The following is a 14,340-nucleotide window of genomic DNA, read 5'->3' as shown; positions in this document are numbered from 1 at the left end:
TAGGGCTTTAAACTGCCAGTTTCATATGTTAAAGTATCAACATGTTATTGTGTTGCTTAAACAGAAAATGATGATGATTCCTGATTGTGCTGAAAATATAGAATTACTGGATTTAATGCGTTCTGCTGAACAGGTTGGTAAACATACTTTGCAATGTGGATTTGATTCATTAGAGACCTCTTGCAGGGCTGCTGTTACTGGGTCTGTGCTCAGAAGGCATGCTTGACTTAAGGCGCAGTCTTTGCCTGATCATATTAAAGCTAAACTGTTGGTTGCTCCCTTAAATCAGGACCGCCTGTTTGGCAACAAAGCTGAGGAAATTCTTAAAAAGGTGGATGACAAAGCTAAATCTATGCAAACTGTTAAAGATTTCTTGCAAGGTCAACCTCCATGATTTAGTAGGCATTGGCCCAATAAGAATTGGTCCTTTCCAGCCCCTTCCAGGTCTTCTCAAGCCAAGCCCAGACACAGATGAAACCCCAGATTTCATTCCCAAGGGACACACAAGACTAGGCAGTGGGGGATTTCCGCACCCAAATCTGGGAGTAGTAAGACCCCCCCCCCCCATGGAAAACTGTCTCAATGACTTGTTTTTAAAACTTCTAAGCACTTTCCAACTGAATGCTCCTTTAGGTGGAAAGATTGGTCTGCATGCCAAAAACTGGGAACTCATTACCCAGGACAAATGGGTTTTAAATAGTGTCCCAAGGGTGCAGATTTCACTTCCACACATTACCAATACCAAGCGAGTGGCCAGATCTACCCCCAAATCAGTGGGCAGAGGCCCAAAACCAATTTCTCTCTCTCTCTCTCTCTCTCTCTCTCAAGCATGGGGGCTATTCAGTTGGTACCAGAAGAGGAAAAGCGACAAGGTTTCTATTCAAGACTTTTCCTGGTACCCAGAAAAGGCAATACATGGTGTCCTATCCTGGACCTTTCTACTCTAAACACCTTCCTGGTGATTTCAAAATGCTGACTCTTCACCAGCTGCTTCCTATACTAGGCAAAGATGCATGGTTGGCAACACTAGACCCGAAAGAAGCTTGCCTGCATATCCCTATCGGGAAGTCTTGCAGAAGATACCTACACTTCAAAGCAGGCTACATGCACTATCAGTTCTCTGCACTGCCCTTTGGCTTATCTGTTGTGCCCAGGGTATTCACAAAGTGCCTAGCTCCAGTCATTGCATTTTACAGGCAAAGAAATATTCAAATATACCCTTACCCGGACGATTGTCTAATTCAGGCAGAATGCCAGGACATACTTTTGAATCCTCTGCCCTTTGTTCAAATGTGCTGACTTGTCTGGGATACTCCACAAACGAAAAGATATCACACCTGGTTCCCCGTCATCAAATTACATTCCTGGGAACACGCTTGAATACAACTTCCCAGATGGCTTTCCTCACGCCAGGGAAACGGATTCATTTGACAACCTACTTCAAACAAGTGGCCACAAAAACCCAGCTATCTGCAAAGCAAATACTACAAGCCTTGGGGTTCATGGCCTCCTGCATTCTTCTAATTCCATATGCAAGGCTGCATATCAGGAAACTACAATGGTATTTCAAAAGCCTATGTTGTCAACATTCACAGGATCTAGAAGCAATGATTCCTATCATACCTTGCCTACTCCTAGAGTTCCTTTGGTGGGCAGAGTCCTGCCACCAAAACAGGGGACTACCATTCACACTACCACCTGCCTCCCAAACCTTAGCAACAGATGCATCAAACTATGCATGGGGTGCTCACCTGGCAGGGAAGTGCATTTAGAGCAAATGGAACCCAAGTCAAATGCACCTGCACATAAATCAAAAGGAAATTTTAGCTGTACTGAATGCTGTGACAGCCTTCAAGGACCACATTCTTCCAGGACAACTAATGGTAAAGATGGACAACACCACTGTCATGTCGTACATAAACAAGCAGGGGGGGTACACATTCTTACCCCATCTGCAGACTAGCCATGGCATTGTGGAACACAGCCTTGAGCTACCAAGTGAATCCGCAAGCTCAATTCCTGCCAGGAAAACTAAATACACTGCACAGATATCGATGTTCTCAATTTTTAGGAGTGCCTCGAGAGAGTGCATTTTGAAGTTTAGACTTCTAGCATTGAGTAGCATTACCTTAAGATGTTGCATGCTTGTATCTGTTACAGTGGTGGTTTTGTCCTTTGAACCTTGCCTAAAAAAGGTACTATAGGGGTGGCAAGAGCTTTAGCCAGTAACCTGAATCCCAGGGGTGACAGGTGCAGACCATCTCTGGCAAAACATTGTGGTTTGTCGATGTCTTCCTAGGCAGACAGATACTGGATCCCCTTTGAATGACACCAGAAGCTTAGCCAACTGTTTAAGTCAATCATTTTGTCCTTATACTGTGGTATCATTCTGGGAGAAGGCAGGATGCTACTATTGGCTAGGGTCATACTTGCCTGGGCCACATGATCCGAGAGCTCTTCCATGTCTCTTTACATGTAGTCCAGGGAGGTACGTCTCAAGTCATTCACTCCAGCATGGACAGTGACAGTCATATTTGTACATGTTGTGGAGTGACTTGAATGCATGTGTTTTGTGGCGGATCCTGGCACCCGACAGGCAGCTGACTAATTTTTTTCTCCTTATTCAGCCTGGTGAGTGGGACATCGGTGTGACTGACGAGTCGTCTATGACTAAAGTGTTTGGTACATTGTCTTGCCTTAGGGGCAGTTGTTGGGTGGCACACTGGTGTTGTGAGCTATGTGTCACTTTGGTTGTGACTGGTGTTTGTTTGTATTTCAGCTTCGGAGGTTCTTGTTGCTTGAGCAGGTTAATGTTAAGGTCCTCCACATATGTGGGTTTAATATTGCTATTTGTGGGTGTTGATGGTGTGGGTTTTGAAGGGCTATGAATTGCTTGAGGTGTAGTGCAGGTGTTAACCTTTTCTTGACTGCCTAGCACAGTCTTGGCCAGAGAGAGCTTTGCTTCCAGTTTGGCTATGTAAGTGCATCTCTCGCAGGTTGTAGTGTTGGGTGGTAGGAGAAGAGGGTTGTCTGTGTACATGAGGCAGTTGCCGCATTGCCCCAGTATGCCCAGATTCACCAGGTGGACAGGAGAAATCACCGGAAGCTGACCCTTGGACATGCCTGTTTAGATGCTTTTTTTGTAAAGTACAAGAGCTGTTTTCCCTTAACTTTCCAAGGTACTTGCAAAAACTAGGCTGTTTAGTGCCTATGATTAATTTCTCCTTATTGACAAGGAGAGTTGAATGCTTTTATCAGTTTCAAGCTTCCTAGTGCTTTCCAGCAGGTTCTAGAGCAAGTGCTAGTCACAGGGGTTCAGATTTTAGTGCTACTACTGAGAAACCAGCTAGTTTTAAGGGAAAATTTGAAGAGCAGACTTTCTGCCACCTGGAATAGTTTACTGTATCCCCGCGGTGCTGAACGATGCGAAAAATGCGCAAACACACGCGTTTTTAAGCCAGAAAGTTGAAAGGGATAGAAATCAGCCCAAAAACGCTAATAAAATTACAATTTCAGAGCTGGAAACCACTCCTCTCGTGTTAAGCAGTACAATGCTCACCACTCCCACTGGTAAGCAGTAGGACTTACCTCTACCACAGCAAGGTCTGGATAGCTCTTGACACAGAAAACAAAGTTCTGAGACTAGCAAAGCCTGCGATCTGCACTATACTGGCTAGGAAAGGTGGGAAACGAGCAAACAAGATAGTATTTTTTTTTGTTTGTTTTTTTGGTTAAAACAGGCTAAACAATGCAATAATACAGTAAATAAACACAGAAAAGGCTAACACACTTGAGTGTGTACTCCTAAACAGTAAATGCAATTAAAAGTCTACAAAATTAGCAATTTAAAACTTTTTAAATGAAGCAAGGAAAGTGCACAACTGAAAAACGATTTGAGACAGTAATACAGTAGAATAAGTAGCTAGTCTACACAGTAATACAGTAGAATAAGTAGCTAGTCTACACATACAGAGAAGTCTATATATACAGAAAAGCAGCTAACACACACTTAAACAATTCAGATGCAGTGCAACCTAGAGCACTTCAGTTGTAGCAATATTAAGGCAAATACAGTTTTAATAAATGCACTAAAATGTACACTATATTTCCAAAATGTTTGAGAAGCAGTCAGAACTCAAGGAGATTCAGGCATTTTTTTTTTCTTTTATTATTTATTTTTTTAAAGAAAGGGAGAAAGGAGAAACAGAAGGCCTTCTCAGATGTCCTGTCTGTATTGGGTATAATGAGCTAATGACACTAGACTGGGAGGAGTGTCCCAGATCAAATTTACAGTAGGGGCGGGCAACTGCAAAGCCACCAAGTATAACAACAACACACCAACAGGGAGGGAAGGTGGGGACCAATACAAAAGCTATTAGCCTGCACTCTTTTAGATGGTAAATACTACAGAAATCTTTAGGACAGCAGTGAGCCACAAAATGAAAGTTTTTAAACAGATAAAGGAGCAAAGAGACTTTACAGTACAGAATGCTTTTAACTGCAAACAAGTTACCCATGCAGATTAGTTAAGAATAAAATACAGTAAAACTTATGCAGCAGGCAATAAAAAGTGCTATATATAAATTGCTAGAAGCAATAACCAGTATAAATGAGCCAAAAAACAGGATACTTGTATATCTCAGATCAGAGTTGTAGTCAATGCCCCTCCTCCACTCTGCTCAGTGTGTAGACAGAAATTCTCTCAAAGGTAGGGCTTAAATACCAGAAGATACAACCATAGACAACTTTTTTTTTTCTGATGGGGACAAATCCTAACGTGAGGCTTTGACTGAAGGGGCACACACATGTGGTGCCAGTTCGCTTTGTAGTTCATGTAGAATACAGCCAGGGATATTATTGGGTCCCATGAAAGCTGTATTCTTGGCCTTGGACAATGCAGCTTTAACCTGTGCTGCAGTAATGCTGGGTGCCTGGCACTCTTCCAGTATTGTGATTGGTCCTTTGGGTGGGGGGGGGGGGGGAGATAACGTTGGCACTGAATTTGTCTGCCAGTATTTTGGCTCAGTATAGGAGGTACCATTGTACAGTAACTCAGAGCAAGTCTGGGTATTGCCGTGGAGGTTCTTGATGTACAAGTATAAAAGGCTTTCTGATTGTTTTTAGTGTCTGCCGCAATTCTGCCTTCATATCTGGCTTAAGTGGATTTGATAAGGGATTTCAACTTTTTGTTGAGGCTAATAAGGGAGTTTTTCCAGTCTTGGGACTTCAGCGTTTTCTGCAACAGTTTTTTCCTTCTGTTGTAGAGTTTATTAAGGGCAGGGGACCACCAGATAGACTTCCTTTTTTTTGGAGGAGAGCGTCTTGGTTCTGTTGGGTATGGCTAGTTCCGTGCATTTATGTGCATGTTCGTACAGTGCATTGGTGTATGATTCGGCAGTCATGCAGCTATTTTCCATTGGCATGTGTACTGTGAAGTTAGCCATGTCTGTTTTTAGGAGCCCAAAGTCAGCTTTGGAGAAGTTTTTCAAGGTGGTTACCTTTTGCGGGGGGTGTGGGTGAGATGTGGATTTCCTTGGTGATTAACTAATGTTCAGATCTGACCAGCGTAGAGCAACAGTCGCCCATGTTAGTAATAACCAGGTCAAGGATGTTGCTTCTCTAGTGGGGCTGAGAATGAGCTGGTCCAGGGCATTGGAAATGAGAATTCCAGAAAGCGTTGGGCCAGTGTATTTGTGCTTTAGTAGTTTTCCCAGTTGATGTAGGGGTAGTTGATGTCTTGACTTCATGCGAGCACTCGAGTTTTGCCCTTTTAAGCTTGCAATGTTTTGTTTTTAGAATACACTTTGCAGTTTGAATTTCTTACTGTTGTGCAAAAAAATGTAATCTTTGCACAGTGTTTTTTTGTTGTCTCGACTTTTCCACTTTGACATTGGTTTAAGAATTAATCCCATTTCTTGCTACTTTTTTGGCATAATTCTGCTTGTGGGTGGTGTCTTCTTTGCTAGTGATTATTCTGAGGTCCGCTGTCGAAAAGGAGAAAAGGCCTGTGCACTTAGTGAGCTGCCTCATTTTTCTTTGCAAAAAAATGTAGACTTTTTATTTTAATCTAATGGTAAAAGATTGTGACACATCTGAACAGTTCTGTAAAGTTTCTGTATTTTACTGTGTAATCATATGTTTAAACTTTAGCATTAATATGCTTGGTAAACTTGTGAATGCTTTGTTACTAAACCCATCTTTTCCATTTGTAGAAGACTGATCGGGGCAACAGATTTGAGTACTTATTGAAGCAGACTGAACTTTTTGCTCATTTCATCCAACCCGCTGCCCAGAAGACCCCCACTTCACCTTTAAAAATGAAACCTGGTCGACCACGGTTAAAGAACGATGAGAAGCAGAGCTTGCTGTCCGCTGGAGAGTAAGTTGCTACAGTAAAATATGATTTATTGTAGTTAGGAGTGAAAACAGCACTAATGGGGTTATTCACAACTTTGAGCCTTGGGTAAGTGTTTGGGGGGGAGGTATGGGACTGAGCTGAGGCCTTCTTCTATTTATAACCTAATTTGAGAAAGGATTATTAGGCCCTTTGACAGCTGGCTTTTGTGTTTGAGACACTGATGCTAAGAAGTTCACCTCATGTCCGTCCTTTACTCCCTACATCTACACCTTTAAACATGGCCTGTCTGTCTGCTGTGTCCCTGTATAAAAATTTGCTAAAGTCCAGAAAAACACTCCGAGTTCTCAATGTTGACTATATTTGATAGACAAACTCTTTTTTTATAACTGACACTCATTGGATATACGCCTAGTACGCTTGTGTTAACAGAAAATGAATTTCTAGAGGAGTGCTGAGTATTTCCCTTAGAACCCCCATGTCCCTCACTAAATACAGTACTCTCACGAACTGGTTTGCATAAGATGGCTGATTTCTCTCTCCTGATAGTTAATCACTGGGTAAGGGTTTACTCAAAAATTTTCAGTAGTTGGCTTGCTAGGTCAATGAAAGTCTTGGAAAGGTGAACTTTATTTTTGTAAACTATGCCCTTGCACAATATCATAGGAACAGTTAGCTGAAAAACAAAAATAGAAATAGCAGGGTGGGTGGAGGGAGTTTTTTTAAGCTTTCATCTCTTGGTAGTTGCAAGTTGTTGTCATCCCGTAAATCTGATAGAACCATGTCTCTGAAATGTGCCAGAAGTTAAACACAGTTCTAGAAATTATTTTTTGCTGTTTCATCCCTTGAATAAAATAGAGGACCCACTGTAATTGTGCTTTTAAAAACAAAAGATTGCTGACATGAGGGGCAATAAAATATTTCCTTCAAGGAATCAAAATAGTTTTTGTCTTCCAGAATTCATTGTGTAAGCTACAGTGTGTGGGTTATTGTTTGCGTGTATAAGTGTTAAATATAATTGCCTGTGTGTACTGGATTTGTTAAACAAAATGTGCCTTCATAAACTGGTATGGAACGTTCTTAGATGCTAAGTTCTCCGTATTGCAATTGTCCTTATTTCAAATGAATTACCATCATTATTTGTTTGCAATTTTTATAATAACTGAGTTTGTTCCTTTTGCATCTCCTCTTCTCTCATAGTCACTCATGGTCAAGACTCTGACTTTAGTATATGCCACTGTTCTTGCTGGCAGGGGGAAATGACTACTGAGCCATGATTTAAAGGAGCTACTTAGGATTTATTGATACCTTGCTAAGATGAAATTTGGGATTTTTGTGCCAAGTACAGGTCAGTTGAGAGGTATGACCAGAAGGCTGCTTGCTGAATGGATGCAGTGACAGCAGTACTGTGGGTGTTATACTGTACCATAGTGGTAAAATGGCAGGTGTTGTAAAGACAAAGTCCTTCATTTACCAGTCTGTTCATGTCTCTATCCTTGCTTGTAGCCCTCACTTCTGGTAGTGGTTGAAAGATGAGACTGCAGTTAGACGTGATAGAAATGTTTCTTTGCCAAGTTGCTGGGCTCACTCTGACAAAGCTGGGAGCAATGCAGTCTGTTAAGATCTTTGAGTGAGGCACTGCTTTTCTGGGCTGAGAGGAGCCATTTGGAAGTTTGGAGTATCTACTGAGGATGACTCTCAGGCACTTTCCCCAAGGTGTGACCAACTGGGAAGAAGGCCTTAGGCATTCCCAGGTGATCTGAGAAATGCTTGGTGATGTTACAGGATGTGCTGAGGACCGCTGCTAGGGGTAAGGATGTCTGGTTTATTGTATTCAGCTTGGCACCTCTGTGACCCTCATGACAGGTGGTATAGAAAATAGATGAATGATTAGTAAATTTTCCTGTTTTTCCATCTGTAGATTGCTTGTATATTTATGCCCATTGAAATTCCATTAAGGGGTTAATGTAACTTTGAAAATTACAAAAATGTTGATTTTTATTCAGAGCAGTGGCAGGACTTCTTGCTCACATGTGGCTGGAGGAGGAAGCCCAGGCAAATATTTTAGAGTTTCTGCAACCCTGACCTTCCACATTTCTATTTTCACTTGCGTGAATTCAGATTTTGTGGCAGAAGTTACTCTCCTCTTTTGAACCAGCTGTTTTGGCAAAGTTAATTTTGCACAAAACCCTCTTTCCTGGTGGCATTAACTTCTGCAAAGATTTCTGAAATGTTAGCTGTCATATGTAAGAAATCCTACAAAAAAGTCATGCTAGTGTCCCAGGACTAATTCACTGATGTAGACTCACCTGTCACTTCTCTTCTGAACCAGTCTGTGAAGATCTTTGTTTTCTTCCATCTACATGAGAGCGGAGAGATTGTTGCATACATTGGATATGCATAAACACTCTCTTGTATGGAAAGAGCAAAATAATTTGAAAATGCTGAGTAGCTATGTCTTTTCATATACAGGGAATGAGGCCTGTGTGTAACTACTTAAACACTAAATAACCTGCCCAGAAAGTCTGGCATAGCTGGTCCACATTCACTAGTTGTGGATGCTACTGTTTATTGAAAACCCAACACTCATATGGAAGCTGTAGCTTGGACATTTGTCATTTTATACCACTGCAGGCTAGAATTTTCAGTTTAGAAACAGAACTTTCTTTGGAAAGGCAGGACTTTTTTGTTAATTGCACACTTTTCTGGGTTAATGATTCAGGTGCATATTCTGAAGAGGTTATGGTTATTGATACAGGAGTTCTTCCCCAGAAAAAAAAAATAACAGTTTTGCATGTACTCATCATAACAGTAGTTCCTCAGGAAAGAGACTTTGTTATTGTTTGATACGTGGTTAGTATGCACTGTCAGTGTTCATTTAGGATTTGCCTTGTTCTCTTACCAGAAGCTGAACTTCATATTATCATTCTAAAAAGACTAAATGCAGTACCTGGCAATACTTTTGCATGGGTGTTGCACATAGTAATGCTGTTGAAGTTGCAGAATGAGACCAGCATCTCCCTCTCCCAGGAGATACTAAAAGTGTGAACTGATAATGACTTGATGATAGAAGTCCTAATGTTAGTAATGCTGCTACAAGAACTTCTCCCACGAAGCTGCACTGTTATGGCAGTACCCTTCACTTAATTTTAAGGTGTTTTAAAGTAGTCGGTGTAGATAGTGTACTGTATATACTTGTGGAGACAGTGTTCTATGGACATAGAGTGGTTGCAGTTCAGAAGAGAACAAAATGGTGTGCCCAGGCATCATCAGAAACCATGTCAAAGACTAAAGGCAGAGCTGTAATCAAAAATGGAGGTGGCTTATTGGAATATGCAGTTTGTGTACTTGGAATATGCAGTTTGTGTACTGTTCTTTAAAAAAAAAAAAAAAAAAAAAAAAATGCAAAACTGTTTTTCAGAGAAGCATCAGAAAGGTACTCTTGCAGAAAATATTGTGGAAAGCTAGAAAAGACTTAATGAAGTTTTGTAATATTGCTGAATGAATTCGAGTGTATATAGATGCAAGAGGCATTTTATTATTTACTGACATTTATTTACCAGGAAAGTCTTACTGGGCATTACTACCCCTTTCAGAGGAGGTTGAGGGTGAAAAGCTCCTTTAAAGTTAAATAAGATTACAGGCAGACTAATATATGCAGTAAGTTACAAGTATTACGTCTATGCAAAATAATTAGATATATACACATTATGAAGCTGAACATCAGAAAGTGGTACAGTTATTGCAGCAGGTGTGGTCTGCATTGCTGTGAGTATCACTCATCTCTGCATTTGATTATTTTGATTTGAAGCTCTTTAAGGTTTGATCACTTCTGTTTTATATCTTATTCTAGTTTTACATTTGTTTTAAGTTTTCTGTTCTGTTGGATTTTTGAGTCCCTCCCAGTCCCCCAGTCCTTGTTGTGTTATTAAGTTTGGTAGCTTTTAAGTTGCCCACCCCTACTGTAAATCTCATCTTAGACACTCCTCCCAGTCCCATCTCATCAGCGTATTCTACTGAGCAGTGAGAGATCATTTGGGAAGGCCCAACCCCCTTAGTTTCTCAGCCTTAAATTATCGTCTCTTCCCACTTAGCTAAAAAAATATTGCACTTTATTCATCTCCTTTTACTGTATTTGTTTCTTCCTACTTTTTTACTTTATTTTGCTTTTGCTGCCTGTTCTTAAAAGTACTCAGTTGCATTTATTCTGCTGCATTTATTACTGCCTGTTAGTAGCCTTTTGGTTTAAGCACTTAGGCTTCAGGCCAGTTGTTTTACATTTAGAAGGTTTGTGGTCTGCACTCTTGTGGCAGGATAGGTAGCTTACATCCTTCTAAGCTATGAGTTACAGGTTGAAGGCTGTGTCTGTTGTTTTAGTTCTGGTTCAAGCACCTGGGCTTCAGGCCAGTTATTTTACATAAAGAAGGTTTGTGGTCAGCACTGTTGTGGGAGGAAAGGGGATGTTCTACCCTTCTGAGCTGGGAACTGCTGGTTAAAGGCTTATTTATTTGAACTGTTTCTTTCTGAAATTGGTGCACCTTGTTTGCTGTAGCATAGATTAGATTCAGACCTGCTGAATCTAGCTTTGTTTGTATAACTTGATCACTAATCTAGGCCATCTATTTGGAGAAGGTTCTCCTGCACCCTGGTGGCAGGAGTGTGCAGTTAGAACTTGTCTGAAGACTGCTGGAACAGGGCTCATTTTTGAACTTTTTTATTGGTTAATTTGTTTAAACCAGATTGCTCTCGTTTGCTGCTGTTATATTTGTGTGTATCTGTTCTCTTGTGTTAAATTGACCTAAATAGAGTTTAAATATCTTTAGCATAGTCTGATTGCAAGTTTTGCTGTATTCAGATCGGTTTGTGTGATTATTGTGTTTCCTGCTATGCCGTCTTGTGTTGGCCATGGCCTGCCTGCACTTTGCACTTAGTGGGAGTAAGTGAACTGGTTGGAACTGGTCTGGCATAGGGTGTTGAACTGAGAGCTCAGGGACAAGGGTTGCTTGGTCAGTTCCAGTGTTTTTATTTTACTTTTGTTTTTGTGGTATTTAAACCCAGCATTTGGATGGGTTTGTGCTTGTTTGCCCATTGGGCACTGCCACTGTGCTATTTTAACCCTTTGCGAGGTATCTCAGTTGCATTTTTTCCCTTACCAGCACTCTTGTGTGAGTGAGAACCTCGTCTGCAACTGCTGCATTGAATTTATCCAACCCTACTCTCACCTATAAGCACTCTCCTCCTGTAGTACCCACTCTACTATCCCTGACCTCAATTCCATAGATTCTGATAACCATGGACAGACAAATTTCCTGTGGTTTCTCCTGCTAGTCTGGTTGATATGGGCATCCTGAGACAGTGTAGCAACTGCCTTATGTACACAGACAACCTTCTACTACTACCACTTAGGAACACTATGTGAGAGATGCATTCACATTAAGAACCTAGAATCCTTGCTATCTCAGTCACAAGCCAGTACATCTGGCAAAGAGAAGGTTGCCTGCACAAACACCAAGAACACCACACCTCTAACACCACCCACATCTGTACAACACACTCCTGCATATGCAGGGGTTCTCAGCAAAAACATACCTAAACAAAAGAGACTTCCAAAGCAAAAACACATGCCACAGCACCAAGCATCACACATAATACACACGCCTGTCTCTCACAGCCTCCAAGGCTTAGCCACAAACACAGCATACTAGTCATAGGAGACTCTTATTGTAAGACACACACGTGCCCTTCACCAGGCTAAACAAGGAGAAAGTCACAGTAAGTTGCTTGTCAGGTGCTAGGATCCGTCATATCACGCACACACTCAAGTCTCTCAACAACAGGTACAGTTATGACTGTCATAGTCCATGTTGGTTTGAATGACTTGAGACGCACCTCTCTGGACTATATGAAGAGAGACTTTGAGCTCGCTGAATGTGTCCAAGGCAGGTATGCCCCTAGCCTTAAACAGCATCCTACCATCACCCAGAATGATACCTCAATACAAAAGGAAAATGATTGACTTTAACAATTGGCTTAGTTTCTGGTGTCCTTCCAAGGGGATCAAGTACCTGACAGCTTGAGAGGACATGATTGACAGACCACAATGCTTTGCAAGAGATGGCCTTCATCTGTCGCCCCTTGGCTTTAGGCTTCTGGCAAAGGCTCTTGCTTCTCCTATAGTGCCTTTTTTAGGCAACATCATAAGCACAAATTTGCAAACATGAAAAATTCTTCTAAAAGAAATTTAAAGGTCATGCTACTAAACGCTAGGAGTCTTAGCATGAAACTGTACTCATTGCAAGCATTCCTTGCCCTGAAGGATGCTGACATAATGCAGTCACTGAAACCTGGCTCAAAGCTGTGGAGAGCACCCCAACCTTACCAGGTTACTCATCCTACCATACTTTCAAACCCCAAATGGAGGGCTACAAATCCAAAGGAGGTGGAGTTTTAATATTTATCAAAGACATACACACCTCCAGGCTGGTCAAACAGTATGACGCACAGCAGACACTCCAAGTGCAGTTAACTGTTGACAAAACACGTATTCAAATTACAGCTAGCTACAGATCCCCAACCATGACTCAGGACGCCCACTCCACCTATCTGGACTTACTTGAATCCATCAAGATTCAACCCTCTACCCTGATCCTGGGTAATTTGACTTCATCAATGCCAATGCATTTTATCAGCTGGTTGACACCCCTATGAGAGGTGAAAATATCCTGGACCTGGTTCTAACCAGCATGAGTAGCCACTGTAGCACTCCTACAGTGTCCTTCTCCTTGGTATGATCAGACCATAAGGCCATCACCTTTGAAATCACCACCTCCGCCCCCCCCCCTTCAGTGTCAAACGAAAAAATGTTTCCAAAGCTGACTACAATCTCTTCACAGCAGGGTATGTAGCTTCACAGCCACCATCCCTTCAGTTGGAACTAGCACTAATGTCCAAGCCTACATCAGAAACATGTACAAGAACCTACATAGCTGTATGGACTCAGCAATATCTGACAGGACCAAATAATCTTCCTCAAGGCAGAGTAAACCTGTCTGGTGGACATCAGCAATGAACAAACTCTCTATAATAGAAGGAAAAAATTGCTGTCCAAGTCCAAGATGGAGCAGGTGCCAAATTGGAAACAATCTCTCCTATGTCTGAACAAGCAAATAAGGTCACTGGTGAAATCCTCTAAGGCTAACTTTGAGTCCAAATTGGCCACATCCACCAAGGACAATCACAAGGCCTTCTTCACATATGTCCGCAATCTGAAAGGAAACACCCAAATCTGCTCTGAACTGGTGGTCAATAACACCACATACACAAATGCTATAGATATAGCCAACCTGCTGGCAGACAGGTTCAGTGAAAACTTGACCCCCCCCCCAATCTGTAAACCAGGACATCCCCTGCCCTCATTACCAAGGAGCAGGTCCTTAATGCCCTCTCAAAGGCAAAAAAATACAGTTTCCATGGGACCCAGTAACAACCCTGGCTGTATCCTACATGAACTCAGGCATGTGCTCTCAGCTCCATTAGACACCCTATTCAAACAAAACCTGGGCACTGGCTTCATCCCAGCTGAATAGAGGACAGCCACTGTCATCCCTCTACACAAAGATAGAGCGTCCACTAACACAAGCAGTTACAGGCCCATTAGCCTAACTAGCCTGATCTGCAAGGCCATGGAATGCATTATCGTGGACCTTTATAAACAAGGACATTGGCAACCTCCAAACGCTTGACCCCACACAATTTGGTTTTGTCAAAGGGAGATCATGCCTGTTAAAACCTGGTTGACTTCTTTGAAACGGTCTGAAAAGCCATGGATGAAGGGACACTGTGCACAATGCCTACCTTGACCTAGCCAAAGCCTTTGACACTATTCCTCACTCTGGCATAATAGATAAACTCTCCCAGCTAGGCATCAACTCTTATATTACCAGATGGGTAGAAGCCACCTCTAGTAGTAGACCCGTAACGAACGG

General features: G+C 41.9%; 1 protein-coding gene across 1 annotated transcript in view; it reads left to right on the top strand.

Annotated features, from left to right (window-relative positions):
* Window positions 1-14,340, top strand: part of LOC122794851 (SWI/SNF-related matrix-associated actin-dependent regulator of chromatin subfamily A member 5-like) — a 1,390,680-nt gene that overhangs the window by 198,690 nt on the left and 1,177,650 nt on the right. The window contains exon 3 of the mRNA XM_044063455.1: window positions 6,213-6,379. Within this exon, the coding sequence (XP_043919390.1) occupies window positions 6,213-6,379 (167 nt within the window). The remainder of the gene's footprint in view (window positions 1-6,212; window positions 6,380-14,340) is intronic.

The sequence above is a fragment of the Protopterus annectens genome, chromosome 2.part1 (genome assembly GCF_019279795.1).
Source record: "Protopterus annectens isolate FY-2018-M chromosome 2.part1, PAN1.0, whole genome shotgun sequence".
Taxonomy (NCBI): Eukaryota; Metazoa; Chordata; order Ceratodontiformes; family Protopteridae; genus Protopterus; species Protopterus annectens.
The sequence above is the reverse complement of the archived record's forward strand: the minus strand, read 5'-3'. Positions and strand labels throughout refer to the sequence as shown.